The 15,251-nt window shown below is 51.8% G+C and overlaps 6 protein-coding genes across 6 annotated transcripts; 5 read left to right on the top strand and 1 right to left on the bottom strand. All coding sequences in view use genetic code 12, as the record gives it.

The window, feature by feature from the left end:
• Positions 1–719: 719 nt before the first annotated feature.
• Positions 720–3,734, top strand: DIURU_005337 (pheromone-regulated protein; the record flags this gene model as incomplete). The annotated part of the gene is made up of 1 exon (XM_034158308.1): positions 720–3,734. One exon carries the CDS (start codon positions 720–722, stop codon positions 3,732–3,734), a length of 3,015 nt encoding a protein of 1,004 aa, XP_034009961.1.
• Positions 3,735–4,562: 828 nt separating this feature from the next.
• On the top strand, positions 4,563–6,701 carry DIURU_005336 (uncharacterized protein; the record flags this gene model as incomplete). Its single annotated transcript, XM_034158307.1, has 1 exon — positions 4,563–6,701. One exon carries the CDS (start codon positions 4,563–4,565, stop codon positions 6,699–6,701), a length of 2,139 nt encoding a protein of 712 aa, XP_034009960.1.
• A 311-nt stretch (positions 6,702–7,012) lies between these two features.
• On the top strand, positions 7,013–7,426 carry DIURU_005335 (uncharacterized protein; the record flags this gene model as incomplete). Its single annotated transcript, XM_034158306.1, has 1 exon — positions 7,013–7,426. The coding sequence occupies one exon, from the start codon at positions 7,013–7,015 to the stop codon at positions 7,424–7,426; it is 414 nt and encodes a 137-aa protein (XP_034009959.1).
• A 182-nt stretch (positions 7,427–7,608) lies between these two features.
• CDC34 (SCF E2 ubiquitin-protein ligase catalytic subunit) lies at positions 7,609–8,325 on the bottom strand (the record flags this gene model as incomplete). The annotated part of the gene is made up of 1 exon (XM_034158305.1): positions 7,609–8,325. The coding sequence occupies one exon, from the start codon at positions 8,323–8,325 to the stop codon at positions 7,609–7,611; it is 717 nt and encodes a 238-aa protein (XP_034009958.1).
• Positions 8,326–9,813: 1,488 nt separating this feature from the next.
• On the top strand, positions 9,814–11,733 carry DIURU_005333 (uncharacterized protein; the record flags this gene model as incomplete). The annotated part of the gene is made up of 1 exon (XM_034158304.1): positions 9,814–11,733. One exon carries the CDS (start codon positions 9,814–9,816, stop codon positions 11,731–11,733), a length of 1,920 nt encoding a protein of 639 aa, XP_034009957.1.
• A 1,607-nt stretch (positions 11,734–13,340) lies between these two features.
• DIURU_005332 (uncharacterized protein) lies at positions 13,341–14,654 on the top strand (the record flags this gene model as incomplete). The annotated part of the gene is made up of 1 exon (XM_034158303.1): positions 13,341–14,654. One exon carries the CDS (start codon positions 13,341–13,343, stop codon positions 14,652–14,654), a length of 1,314 nt encoding a protein of 437 aa, XP_034009956.1.
• Positions 14,655–15,251: the final 597 nt, after the last annotated feature.

Raw genomic sequence — 15,251 nt, 5'->3', positions numbered from 1 at the left:
CCCAACGGAGTTAAATAGTATTCAGGGAATGACGTAATGAAATGTTCGATTTTGGGGTTTGCACTATTCGTTCGTAACTCATCTTTGCTAGAATTTTGCGGTTTTTGTGGAATTACACTACCCATGCTAACAATAACCGGCTTATCTTTAAGACTCACTCGATTAAATATCACAAGCATTGACTCTGCTGTTGATAGCAAGTACCACTGGTTCCCCCTCGAGCAGTGGCATTACGTACTTCGAAGGAGGAAGCGTTCCGCTGCCGATCGGCATGCGATGACTATAATTAGACGGGGCATTTGACGTAGCTCTCTTAGTCAGCATTCTTGCCGACGCCATTACCTCACACGCGACGTGAAGCACCCTGCCCCCTTGCCCTTGCTGTCTATGGGGCGCATCGAGTGGTGGCTTTGGTGGCATGATGTACCCCACCCGCGGGTTTCGGGGGTATCCCGTAGTCACTACCACCCACCAATTAGCCTAGTTGACGCCGTGAAACCAGAGGTACTCATCTCATTTTCACTACTATTCATAGGATCGAGGGCTCCGTTTTTGTGGTAGTTTACGCGTGGCGGGTAGCCGGCGATGACGTCATCGTGTCACCACTGAGCTTGGCGACCAGAAATGTCCTACTGCACACATCTTAATCACCGAGTCCACCACCATCCTACACCAAACCCTCCCTCCATAGCCACCAACCGAGCGTATACTGGCCAGGGATGAGCGACTCCAGTTCTGACGACGGCGGCGGGTTCCGCCTGACGCTCCACTTCCCCCAGATGAAGGCGGCGGCCAAGCCCAAGAAGAACCGCATCAAGGGCGCCAAAAACCGGCTCAAGGGGAAAAAGACCCACTTCCCCGACTCCTACCTGGCCCCGGGACAGCGTATTACTAGCCAGGTGTCGCTGAATAACTCGAGCGACCTGGAGTTCACCTTGCCCGAACAAGGGATGGTGCTGATGGAGATCCCCAGCATCGACTGGATGGCGACCCACAGCGCGTTTCCACTGGACGGAGACGATGATGAAGAAGATGATGACGGCAACGATAGTGACGCCAGCGCCCACGCCGCCCACCAGCACCACCAGCGGACGGCGCAACCCACCCATATCAACTTTGACCGTGATTCGTCTGACGCCGATAGCGACGAAGGAACTACTCCATTCCACCCTGAAGGGGGACTCCACCACGTACAACTGCGACAGCTGAAGCAGCTGAAGCAGCTGAGACAGTGGCGGCGCCCATCTTTAAGTCTGGACGTGGCGGATATCCCGTTGCGGCCACCAACAGGATCAGGAGCAGCAGCAGCGGCACTGGGCGACGCGGCGCTGGCGCACGACCTGGCTCTGGGGCGTCGGGGACTGGTGATGTCGCTGACTAGACTGCAAATGTCTAAGGATCACGAAGGGCTGAAGCTTAAAGGTATACTTAGACGGCTCGCCCTCAAACACGAGGACTATACCCCAGGGTTTGCTCCCACCCAAGATAGCGATGATAGCCTGGTGGCACCGACAAACTCGCCGAGTCAAGGGGAACTGTTCATGGGGAAGATCTTTAATTTGGGTAGTGGCGGTCTTTCCGGAGGCGGCATGACTCCCGGTGCCACCAAACGCAACTCTGACGACCCTCCTCTAGACGAAGAAGCCAGTGTTGGCGATACTTCCACCAGCATCGAGATGAAGCGGCTCCACCCTCTGGATATCGACGAACATGCCAAGAGGTTAATCATCGAGCACGCCCCCGATGCCGCGGTCCACTTTGACGATTCTTTAGCGAGTAATGATCCCCATGACCCCCATCCGCTGTCGCTGCTGCTGCTGGGTCTGCCACCTCACTTAGGGCCGGAGATGCTGGTCCCTGATTCATTTTACACCGAGAACACTGGTTTAGCCAAAGAACGTGAGGTTGGCGGCTACGACGATATTTTAGTCGACCACCCCGACGACGATTACGTGCCCCCACCAAAGAAAGTGCAGACGGGTGTGCTTTCGCTGTTGTTGAAGCTCTACCAGTCACCGCAAGAGCTGAAGCTGAGTGCGACGTTGGCGCTGCTGGCAGTGACGCTGGACGAGGACCTTTCGGGTTTCGAGGACCACTTGTATTCTCGCCACCCGTCGATGGACTTGAAGCACGCGCCGTTGAAGACGAGGATGACTGCGGGTCAGCAAGCGTCTAAGTTTGCCAATAAATTCTTGCGGAAGAAGGATAAAGCCCCCGAACCAGAAGCATTCTCGTCGGATGAAGACCCCGAGGGCGAGAAATTCGGTGGTGGCGGTGGTACCGATTCCCACATGCCACTGTTCGCTAATGCTCGGCCTAAAGCTCCCAAGAAGAAGATCAAAAACGTTAAGATCAGAGACAAGTTGCGTCAAAGCAAGCGTCGTCAACAACGGTTACGTATCACCGTCCACATTGCTGATATCTTGAACCGCCAACGGTTCATCATGAGAATGTGCCGTGCGCTTATGCTCTTCGGTGCCCCGACTCACCGGCTTGAAGAGTACATGGTGATGACGCTGCGAGTACTTGAAATCGACGGCCAGTTCGTGTATATCCCCGGCACCATGATCATTTCGTTTGGTGACGCTGCTACCAGAACTTCGGAAGTGCATTTAGTCAAGTGCGCTCAGGGGGTCAATTTGCTGAAGCTTAGTGACACCCACATAATTTATAAACAGGTGATTCATGATTTGATCTCTGTCGAAGAAGCGCTGCAGAAGCTTGAAGACTTATTGAAGCTGAAGAACAAGTTTCCCGCATGGGTTTCGGTGTTCCTTTATGGGTTAGGGCTGTTAGCTGTGGCTCCGTTCGCCTTTGGTGCCGGCTGGGTCGATTTACCGATTTGCTTTGGCGTTGGTCTCTGTGTCGGCTACATGCAATACTTTGTTCTGCTGATGCTGAATTTGTACTCGTCGGTGTTTGAAGTGACGGCGCTGATTGTGGTGCTGTTCATCCTGAGAGCGATCGGTACCATCCATCGCCACGACGGCTCCCACATCTTCTGCTTCAGTGCCATAGCTCAGGGCCTGTTGGCCCTCATTTTACCCGGTTACATCATTTTGTGTGGCTCGCTTGAGCTCCAGCTGCGTAACATTGTTGCTGGGTCAGTGCGGATGTTCTATGCCATCATCTACAGTTTGTTCCTTGGGTTTGGCATCACGTTGGGTGCTGCACTTTATGGGTGGATCGATAAAAAAGCCGTGAGTGCCAATTCTTGCGACCCCGGACACAACATTCGCGACGAGTTCCGTATCCTTTTTGTGCCGCTTTTCACGGTGTGTTTGGGCCTTATCAATCAGGCACGGTGGCGCCAGCTTCCAGCGATGTTGGTGATTCTGTGCACGGGCTATGTCGGCAACTACTTCGCCGGGAAACACTTTTCCAACGTCACCGAGTTTACCCTGTGTATCGGTGCGTTCTTCATCGGTATTTTGGGTAACTTATACTCGCGGCTCGGGAAAGGGATGGCCGTGTCGGCGATGTTACCGGCGATTTTCGTTCAAGTGCCTGGGGGTATTGCTCTGAACGCCAATTTGATATCCGGGGTCCAGACTGCCGATCAGATTAACCGTAAGAACGGTACCGATACGTCGAATAGTCTGGACCGAGCGCTGTCTTTGGCGTTTGGTGCTACTATGGTTGAGGTGTCCATTGGTATTAGTGTGGGTTTATTCGCTGCTGCCATTGTTGTGTATCCGTTAGGTAAGAAGCGGACGGGGTTGTTTTCGTTGTGAGTCGTTTGCATGCGGCGATGAGCCAAATCACTTGTCGTCGCCCATCATAGAAAAGTTTGTTTTCGAAATAGACACATTTTTCATCTCGAAGTGGAGTCTATACGGGCCTAGGTGTAATAATGACACCCCCAGGCTCTTTAGTAATATAATCACGTGACATATATAGAATTGTTTGATTAATGAACGAGAGACTATTCGAATCAACGCGACTTAGTAGAGCCTAGCATATGTCATCGAAGATGTGATCTTCCCTTATGATTTTCTGTATTAACAGACTCACAGTGGACATCAACGTATATGTTTACACGCAAAATGAGGATCAAGTACTATTGGAGGAACCCACTGGAGCTGTGTTCAATCTCCTGTGGTCGCAACTAGTATTTCGAAAATTTGCAGCCGATGACGTCATAGATATGTACTACTCCAAACACTAGCTTCTGTGAACGCGCACAACAATCATAATGTCCACAATCGAGTAATTGACTTTGGTACAACCAGACCAAGTCCTTCACCGCTACTACCACATATGTTGGCCTCACGGTATTTACCTTTAATGACGCCATCTTTTACGATTGCCTACCACCAATCGCATCTGAAATTGAATTCCATCCATGGAGAACGCTACTATCACAACAAACGGGCACTTTTGATGGATGGGAGCTAACAATGACTTTCCTTATGATTAGAAATTCACTGCTTAGTATGCTTGCGCCGATGACACTGGCTGATGCTTTGCTCTGCAACTTCCTCCGGTTGATCTGTTCTGCTCTGTGTGATGAATCTGTTATATACCATGGATATTCGAGGTGTCACTAGTTTACAATCATAATGTTTCACAACATGGGGTCTAGTCAACATGGCTCCGGGGGAAACCATGGTGAACGTCGCCAGTCAAGACCCTCGAGTGCGCCGACGGGATCACACCCCTACTTACCGAGTCGTTACTCGTCTCCAGCCCTAGCTGTAGAGGCATCTTCCGGAGGCGGTGACCGAAATATCGGCAGTGATGTGAAATCCCAAAAGATTCAACAAGCTGAAACCATTCTCCTCCAACTTGGTCCGCTTGCCTATTTCGACAAGCATACTTCCATTTGCTACGTGTTGAACAAAAATTTGTTGGACGTCGATCTTGATACACCAGCGTACAACTACATCCTGCCTTTGCGTACATATCCCCCATATCTGTACAGTCTCACCAGAAATGGCAATATTATTCAGGCTCAAGGTTCGGGTATCATCAATTTCTTAGACAGCAAGGGAAACGTCATTCCCGTGCTGGCATGGTACATTCCCAAAGCGGCCACTTCTGAGAGCCACCCGGTGATGATAAGCCCAACAACATTACTCGCGGCAGGATACCTCTACACTTCGTACAGCAAATGCCACTATCAATTTAAACACCCCCAACATGGCTCGGTGTGGGTATTTCGTATCCAAGGCCAATTTCTCATGCCAATCAAAACTCTGGTTGACATTGACGCTATTGGGGACGCGTGGTGCCGGCTTAACGATGTTGAAATTCACCGTATCAACCAGAATTTGCCCACGAACTTTGAGTATGTTGACATTGAGGAATCTCAGAGAAATGTTGTGAAGATGAACCGGCATTTGCACACGTTATTCGCTCATGCTGATCAGACTCAAGTTACTGCCACCTTTCAGAAGTTCTTGTGTAGTGTAGTTGACAAAACACACATCACCCTGGTCGACTGTGGCGAGTGTCGTGAATATGTTACAGAACCTCGGCCTGTGGGTCGCTCCCAATGCTCACAAGGGTATGAGTTAACGTTCTTCGTTGACGTTTTTGAATCCCCCAGATTTCTTCCGGGGAAGTCAACTGAAAGGACGGTCTGCTTTGAGGAAGTCGGTAGTGGGTTTCTCTACTTGCGAAACGTCCAGTATAAACACGGTTGTCTTACTACTTTGCATAAACTTATCAGCGAGGCATCTCGTGAACGCCGCATTGGAAAGGCCCGGGTTATAAAAGCGTCCAGGGCCGAGAAGCTTCTTACCATTACCAGAGAAGATGTGCATACTTGGTTCAAAAACCCCCAAGCACTAAGACCTGTTAAAGCATATTTGGATATTTCTGAGAGAAATCGCCACCTTGATGATGAGGAATTTGATGCTCTTTGTTGGAATAAGGCACATCACCGGGTTGACGTCTCCGTGACCAGCGAAACGGAAGAAACCGCTCGCCCTGATCTAGAGCGGTTCATCGTGAAGCTGTCGAAAAAGCTACTCAGTTCGCTGGGACTCCCCACACAGTTTGCACAGCTTGCGGCGATCCACTTCGTCAACACCCACAATATGATGATTGATTTGCGGCTTAAGGATGATGTTCTGCGGGAGGAAGATGAAAGCTACTCGAATAGAAACTTGTATCTGCCGCTGTACAAGTTTTCTCGACATGTCTCACCGCCAAGTGGTTTCCACACCTTTGGGTGCCTTGTGTCTTACCGTTTAAGTGAGCCTGACCAACAACTTCCCTTCCCCAGACCGGGACATATGGGGGTATTTGTGGGGATCTCGTCTGACGGTTACGAGGTGGTGGATCTTGAAACGCATGAGCATCATTTTGTGATAGACGTCGAGTTCTACCCAGGAATTACCCCCTTGAAATATGAGTACCCTGGGTGGAAGGGCGCTCCTCCGGACCCTAACGGTGCCGAACCTCAGCTGCATCCGTTTCGGACGCCGCGTATGGACTCGATTTCTCGATTGGAGTGGAGGCCATACCCTCACGACGTCACTGTTAACTTTGGCGACTCCATTGCTCGCAATCGGGCGGTTCCAGTAGCGATGTACTTCCGCGGAACTACTGAATCTTTGGCCGATTACACCAACCGAACCGCCTTTGAGCTGGCTATACCCCATAACAAATTTCCAATTAAAGAGATCACCAGCACTCTTCCGGAGACTATCTGGGAAGACGTATTCGCACAGCAACCGAATCTCAGTTTTTAATGATTGCATATGTCCTAAGAGAGCTATTTCATCGCCATTAGCAAGGGCATTTATGTATCTGTAGTCATCGTTTGTAGATAATCCATGACTTAATGAGTGATACTACTTGTGCAAGTCAGAGAAGTCACGTCAGATGGAATAATTTGGCACCAATTTACCCTGAGTTTCTGTAAGTTTATAGTCATTAGCTCGAATAGCGGACTGCTTTAAATTACGGAATTTCCGACATTTCCGATACCGTCAGTGTCGAGAGACGCGCCGCACTGTTATCGCGCCTAACTTTACCCCTACTCTAATTACAATACTCAAGCATGCTCCAACTGAAACAGATATCCAAGGTGCTTACCCAGGGACTTCAGGAAGTGCCTGCCGGGTATGAATCCACCGTGCTTGAGCGGCTGCCTCTCGGTATCTCCCTCCTTTCGCCTGAAGGCCACCCGCTAGCCACCGTCACCAACGAACTGGCGCTCAAACAAGCAGAGATATCTGCCGATAGCCTTCGTGTCCACGGGCTTATTGGCTACCAACACATGGAGCAGCACCCGGACCAGCTGTGGGCGTTGTGTGAGATCGATCCACGGCTCCAGCTCATGGTATCTCGTGTGGCGACGGCTCAGCCTCGGTACCTTGTGGTGTACTACCATTCAGGGTTTCCTCGGGCAGCGGCCAAGCTCAAATTGGATAATATGACTCAGGTGTTAGCCAAAGGGTTAGAGGGATACTAAAGGTTACTTACATAGTGGTGTTTTTTTTTTTGATTTTTGTATTCGTTTATATAATAAAATTCAAGCATGCAGTGGGGAGAACCCGGGTATAGAGCCTCATAAACAATCATCACGGCGTGGGGTACGGGGTCCCGGGGTATGTCAGGTCAGTGATTTTTCACAGAAGTCTCGGGGTACACAAATTACTTCGTCATTTCGACGTCCTCGTCTTCTTCTTCCTCCTCCTCGTCGTCTTCACCGGCGTCGTCGACGTCGTCCATGAGGCTTTCCTCGTCGAACAGCTCCTCCTCGGAGTCGTACCAGAAGTCCTCGTCGACGGGGTCGTGCTCCTTGCTGCCGTCGGTGTTGTTGGCGTAGGCGTGGAGTTCCAGCTCGGGCATGATGAAGTCTTCGGGGATATCTTGCTTCAGGCGTTCGACTTCTTGCAACACCTTCTTTTTGTAGGCGTCGGGGTTCTTGCGCAACTCGACGCTGGCGTCGATGTTGGCCGGCGACGACACGTTAGGGTCCTCGAGCAACGAGATGATCAGGATGAGGACCAGCTCGACCGTCTGGGCCGGGGTCCACGTTTCCGAGTCGGGCTCGTCCAGGGTGGGGTCGCCTCCCTGGTGCAAAATCAGGATGCAAAGGCGGCCATCGCGGTAGATGTTGGGGTGGTAGATGGCGGGGGTGAACCGGAACGTCGGGGGCGAGAACGGGAAGTCGGTGGGGAAGCGCATCTGACCCTTGAAGTAGCCGCCGTGGTACATCGACTCTTTGTTGAGCACCATGATGCCGATGTTCCACAAGAAAATGTTGTCGTCGTCCAACTCGATGTGGAACAGCGGGATCCCCTTTTTGGGGTCGGTAAGGTCCTTGAACTGTCGCTGCAAGATCGCCGCCGCACTCTTCGAGCTCATCTTCGGGTTAGTGGTGGTGGCAGGAAGAAAACGTTGGGTAAAGTTAAAGTGGTGGTGGTCTGTTTTTTTTGGTGTGGTGCGCCCGGCTTTGGGTGACGGGTCAGGTGCGCTAGCGGCAACTAGCGGCCGAGTGCGGGATGCCCGTATTTAGTGGTCACGACAGATGGGGAAGGAACGGCAGCGATGGCCGCGGTTCGGGACAGCCAGTGACTACGGCAACGTGACATACGAATGACTAACCTCACTGACGGTGTCTACAGCGTCATATCAGGGCTTCGTCGGCTCTGGATGGGGCACTGTGGTGGTGTCGAGGTGTGGCCCGGGGGACTGCACCCTAGCCCCAGTTCGCTGTCGCACACCCATGTCACCACTAGCAACGGACTCGCCAGCAAACGATCGGGTCTCGGTTGCGGGCGTTGGTGCTGATGGGGGAGGGGTGAAATGAGGAGTCGGGAAAGAGGGGGGAAAACACGGTGGTAGAACGGTCGCGGCAACGCGTGCCAGCAGATCACAGATGCTGCGTGATCTATATCCTGAAACGGTGTCTTTTAGGAGAGTATTCTCATGGTTCCCATCGATAATTGTGGTGGCGGGACTCCGGCTGACCTGGTGGCAGGTCTTGGCTGATTACTAACGGAAGAGTGATTTGTGCCTGAGCCGCGAACAATTTACCGGAAACGAGCAAAAAAAAAAGAACCGGGGAGGCAATTCGGCACCGCGACGGCAATCGTCGTAAACGCAACCACGCTCCGCTGGAGCGAGCCCTATGCTGTGGCGCATTTCAGGGTAGGTGTGGCCTATGGCGGGTTGCTTTTTCTTTTGTAGTTAATCGGGCGACGGTTGTAGTCAGGGTCCCTGGATAAGCTTCTAGATTATCTGTCGTAACTACTAGCGATCGGTGACTAAACGAATGAAGATTCAAGTTTGACGGTGTTTGGTTTTCTCGCTTATTCCCGATGGTGGAGTACCCGTAGATCCACAGATGCTGGATTCAGGATGAACGCGTTTCTCCATGAACTTTCTGAGTGAATGAAGCAACGGGTTTGTTTCTGTCATTAACAAGAATTGTTGAATTTGACTTACACTTCCATAAAATTTCTTTTATGATGAAAACAGTACTATGATCAGAGGCTTATCTTACGACCAATACGACTTTATCTATAACCTGATTACCGGTAGTGCCGTCAATTAGTGCATATACCCACTTCCCTAATCGTTTTGATCGCTGAGATTCATCCCCTAGATCTTAGTCACAATATTCTATCATCGCGAGACACTATAAAAACGACCAAAAGACGAGCCCTATGACTCACCTAAGACTACTAAACCTTCAATCATATATTCTATATTATCCAAGTCACCCAAATGCTTGTGAAATTCTCTCTAATCTCCGTTAGTGTCTAATCTCCGTTGGTGACCATCCCGTGGCTAAGTCGCACACTATCATCTCAGATCTCACACCCCCCACACTCTCATACTATACCCACCATGCTTCGAGGTATTTGCGGCCGCCACGCCGTAAATCGGATTGCGAAACGGTACAATTCCATCTTGGGGATTGACTTGGGCACCACCAACCTGGCAGTGGCAGTAAATGTCGCTGGCCAGCCCCGTATCCTCGATAATGAAGATGGCGCGGCTACCACCCCCTCCGTGGTGGCGTATACGGACTCAGACGTACTTGTGGGCGCTGCTGCTAAACGCCAGACCCTTATCAACCCTCGCAATACCTTTTTCGCCACCAAACGGCTCATCGGGCGTAAGTTTTCTGACGCCGAAGTGCAACGCGATATTGGCCATGTCCCTTACAAGATCACGTCGGACGCTGCTGGTGATGCTGTGTTAGAAACCGATAATGGTCGTGAATTGACTCCACAAGCCATTGGCGCCGATATTCTTGTGAAGATGAAGACAATTGCCGCTAACCATGGCTACACTACATCACGAGCAGTGGTGACGGTCCCCGCTTATTTCAATGACTCTCAACGACTGGCAACTCGGGAACTGGGTAAAGAAGCCGGATTAGAAGTGGTTCGAGTGGTTAATGAACCGACAGCGGCGGCATTAGCCTATGGGCTCCGTCAAGAGAATGATGGCATTGTCGCAGTGTTTGACCTTGGTGGGGGTACATTTGACATTTCTATCCTTGATATTGAGCTGGGGATCTTTGAAGTACGTGCTACCCATGGTGATACACACTTGGGGGGTGAGGACTTCGATATTCGCATCACTAACCTTATCATCGATCAAATCAGGCTGGAGCTGGGCGTTGACGTTTCCGGTGACCGCTTGGCGGTGACTCGTATCAGAGAGGCGGCAGAGAAGTGTAAGATGGCGTTAGACTCGCTGGCTGAGTATACGGTGGAGTTGCCATTTATCACCGATAAGACCCACTTCAAGGCCACCATAACCCAAAAACAACTACACGAATTATGCCAACCGTTGGTGGACAAAACTACTGACCCTGTGAAGAGATGTTTACGCGACGCTGGCCTTAAACCTAAGGATATCGACAAGGTATTGCTTGTCGGAGGGATGACGAAGATGCCCCTCGTGCGCGACCATGTGGCTAAGCTCTTCCAGTGTACGCCTCTGAGCGCGGTGAACCCTGACGAGGCCGTGGCGTTGGGTGCTGCCGTCCAAGGGGCGATCCTTGCTGGTGAATTGAAGGACGTGGTGTTGCTTGATGTGACTCCGTTAACGCTTGGTATCGAGACCTACGGGGGTATTTTCTCTCCCTTGATTCCCAGAAACACTGCCGTGCCTTGTTCGGTAAACCTGATGTTCTCTACTGCCGTCGACGGCCAGACCGGGGTCGAAATCAACGTGTACCAAGGCGAGCGCCAATTGGCCAAAGATAACAAGCGCATCGGCAAGTTTACCCTTGGCGGCATTCCGCTGGCGCCGAAAGGGGTGCCGCAGATCTCCGTCGAGTTCAAAATCGACCCCGACGGGATCATCAACGTCAGTGCCACCGATAAGACCCCTACCCCCGATGGCACTCCCGCGGCTACCGATAAACTGGCACTGATCCAGGTGCTGGTGGACAACTCGCTCACCCCGGAAGAAGTGGAAAAGCTTGTGCTGGAGTCACAGGCCCACGCCACCGAGGACACCCAGTGGCGCCAGTTGTACGAACACTGCTCACGAGCCGACATTTTGCTCCAAGAGACTAAGGACTTCGTTGCTCGCTTCGGCCATCTTATGGACCCGGAACAACGCCAGGCGATTGAAGGCCACATGGCGCTGATCCAGGCTAAACTTGACGATGTTCGTGTTCATGGCAAAATGATGTCGGCGCAAGTGATCAACGACGAGCTCAACCTCATGCAACGGATATGTCTCACTGAGGTTCAGAAGATTGCTCTGGACCAGCAGAAGTCCCTGCAAGTGAAAGGCGATGAGTAGTAGTCGCTACCCTCCACCTAACGACCCCCTCCCTGTATGTAGTGCAATCATTAATGACCAAGAAAAACTATGTTTCCTAATGATAGGAGTCCTATTGTTTTGCCAGGTAATCCTAAGCGATGACAACGATCTTATCTCTACTCAGTAAAGAGCATTCTCTTCCCAGACATGGCATCAATTTTACGTCTACAAATAAACAAATAGTAGTAGCAAGTAGAGAGCCGTCCCATTTCTGAAAGTACGCCATGATTGTGTCCACAGTGCTGGAACTCCGGATTTGTTTCGTGGGATGCCACAAAGTGAGGCGGCATCATTTGGACCACGGGAATGCCTGGTAACCTTAACCTGCCTAGCCGAGCAGGGAGCTTAAAGTATATCCCTGAAACATGTACTCGGAATCAAAAGCCTATACCTTATGTACACACAAAACGCCACAAAAGCCTTAATTCAGCCACGAGGAGCGTCGTACCACGACGATCTTTCCCTGATCTCGGAGCACCCCCTTTCCCCAGATCAGTGCCGAACGCCAACAAAAGTTGACGATGAGAAAGGGCGGAGAGTTGCCATCACAACCACGGCCCCGAATGAGCCGCAAGCGATGCACGTTGTGAAAGTATAGTTAGAGTTAGTAGGTTTAGCCAGCTAGAGCGTGCTGGTGGACCACCACGCGGGGAGGAAAAGGGCAGCTTTTAGACCTAGCTTATGGAACCTGGGTTACGAGGTCTCCGCACCTTGTGTACATAATGCAGACCGGTTGCCGATTTGAACGCGCAGGGTCGCGTTTGCGGAAAGGGCAAATTACATGGTATTCGACGGGGACAATCGCAGATTTAAAGTCATAGTTATAATTTTCGAGACCACAACAACATATCCCGATGGTTAAATTGGCAAGTTTCCCCGTCCAACCCCCTAGATCACTCTCCTGACCCTAATTTGGCAGTCCCGGGGCACCTAACTGCTTCACCGCGCAGCGCTTGTTACTACATCAAGCAGCAAAAATCATACGGTAGACGTAAGCTATAATCCCGATCACAACTTGTAAATACGAGTCCACGGGCGACCCACATGCCCTGAAGCACGTTGATCTAGTGTGTTTTACAAATCTTCATTTATCATAAATTTTCCATAGTTTTTAATCCGTTGTTAATTAATGCTTGGCTGGGCCCATTGCGGTGATCATCATCACCAGGGAAGCGTCGGTCGTCACCAGCGTAAATAAAGTTTTTCTGTGTTGGCGACGCCTGCCGGAAATAATAAACATTCCTTCCCTTGGCGAGCATCGGGTATTTCCCCCCTGAACCCCACGATTTAGCGACAGTGTGGTGCCCCTGGATCGACACGCGTACGCTGCCGTCACTGGCAGACACCCACACTTGTCTAGTTGCAAAAACTAATAGAAGAAATCCTTGCCACTTTTACTGCCTGATTTATCGCCTCGGAAATACTTTCTCCAGAGCTACAGATATCAATGAAGCAGCACACGTAGGCCTTGCAGATCACTTATGCAAGCTCAATAGGGAACAATCAATGATCGCCAGGCGGGTATATAACAGTGGTGATTCGGGACAATATATTCCCCGACCGATTACTCCCCTCTCGCCTTACCGATGGCACATACTAAGAAACTGGTCGTCGACCCCATCGCTCCTACTGCGGAGGAGCGCAGCGACTTTGAGTTGTCGGTGTTTGCCGCGATCGTCGCCGCTCTCTACGTGGCGGGGTGGGCGCCGTGGGCGCCGCCAGCACTGATCGCGGTCGACGTGGCGCCGTACCTCCCGCTGCTGTGGGTGGCCGGTGCTGCCCCCGTGTACAAACAGGTGGTGACAGCATTAGCACTGAAGACGGCGACGTGGTTGTTCACTAACGTGGTGCCAGCAGCCCTTGTGACTAAAGCGGTGACGGCGGTTATCACCCGCCTTCCGACACTGGCGGAGCCGGCAGTGCCGGTAGCACTCCCGCCGCGGCGGTGGCTGGCAGTGGGGGCTCAGATTGTCCCCGGCATCCGTCGCCGCGCCTCGAGCGCCGTCGCCCTTTTCAGCATTGACGCCTTAGCTGACCGCCGCTCGCTTGTGCTGGCAATTGTGCCGTTATACCGCCGACATGGGCACATTGACCCGTTGACGCTCGTCAAGCTGATCCAGCACGTAGGCGGCGCCGACTCCGAGTACAAGAACATTGTCGAGGCGTTTGTTCGGGCCAACCTCCACTCCCACCATGAGCGTCCGTCGCGGTTTTTCAACTGGCTTTTGCGCTACCATCGCTCAGTGGCGCAGGTCAATGCCGCTGCTGCTGAGGACGCTGCCGTCGCCGTGAGTTTGCCGGCAGCTCACGACTATGCTGGTATTGTCAACGTGCTCAGAGCATTCGACGAGCTCCCGTATTTGGCAATTAACTTCCGCCAAGTATTACCATATCTCGTGGCTGCTGACGGTCCTTTAGGTTCCGTACCGTCATTTGCCAGTCAATTCCATGCCATTGCTGTGCTCACTGACTTCAATTTATTCTTGACCCTCCAGATCTATGATGCCAACTTGTGGCAGCTCTGTCCTGCCGACGTGCCGGGAAAACCGTCGGCACTGGCGCGCGCCACTCACCAACTCCGCGACGGTTCCGAACCCAGATCCACTTACGATTTAGACAACTTAAAGGCGGAATGGCTCCACCAGCCGTCACCCCAACTTGATTTCACGGTGGACGACGGCATTGCTACCATCGTGCCTCAAGTGCAATGTCCCTTGTGTGAAGAACGCGTGACTAATGCCGTCACTACTGATAATGGCACCGTGTGCAGCCGCGATTGCTTCGACAGCCACCGCGGCGTGGGCAGCGACCCCGTGGCCAACCCAACATTGGACTACGTTATCACTGTCATTGATCACGCGAACGATAAGCCTCAATGGGTCGCAGGCGTTTTGGTTTAAACCCCGATGTCGGCACTATCTTTATGTTTTCAGTAAAGGGCAGAGTGGGGGCTTATAAAATAGTCGATTTGTTCGCGACAGGCGTGCAGCGCCCGCGAGGGGGCGTTGCTGGCGCCGACACCATGATTAAATGGCTCGCCCGGGTCTCGAGACCCATTGGGATCGCCATCCGACCCGATACGTATAATAAAATGCACAAGCCACCATCACTTCAGGGTAACTGTCTCTGGTGTTTATGCGGTGTTGCCGTTTGCGGTAAGCGACGGCGACCGATGCACCCTTAATAATGCGCTCGCACAGAGTTGCGCGCAATTATTGTACACAACCCTATCGGTTGTTGCTCTTTCTGCCTCGCCAGCAGCGACTCAGCTCTAGCGCCCTGCTTTATATCCCATCTAACCGTTCGTACCCGTCAGGCATCGGAGGCTTAGAGGCCTAGGCGGAACCGCATTCTTTATTAAAATTTAAGGTAAAGGCAAGTGGCAGGGCTTAGGCGGCTTACACCACGAACTATCATGATTAAGCGAAGGTTCAATTTGTGGAGGCTTTTGCTTCGTAAAATAATTCCGTTTCCGTGTAGGTAGCATTCTCCGACCC

Source organism: Diutina rugosa (assembly GCF_008704595.1).
Source record: "Diutina rugosa strain CBS 613 chromosome Unknown scaffold11_size279379, whole genome shotgun sequence".
In the NCBI taxonomy this organism is placed as follows: domain Eukaryota; kingdom Fungi; phylum Ascomycota; class Pichiomycetes; order Serinales; family Debaryomycetaceae; genus Diutina; species Diutina rugosa.
This window is presented reverse-complemented; position numbering and strand designations above follow the sequence as displayed.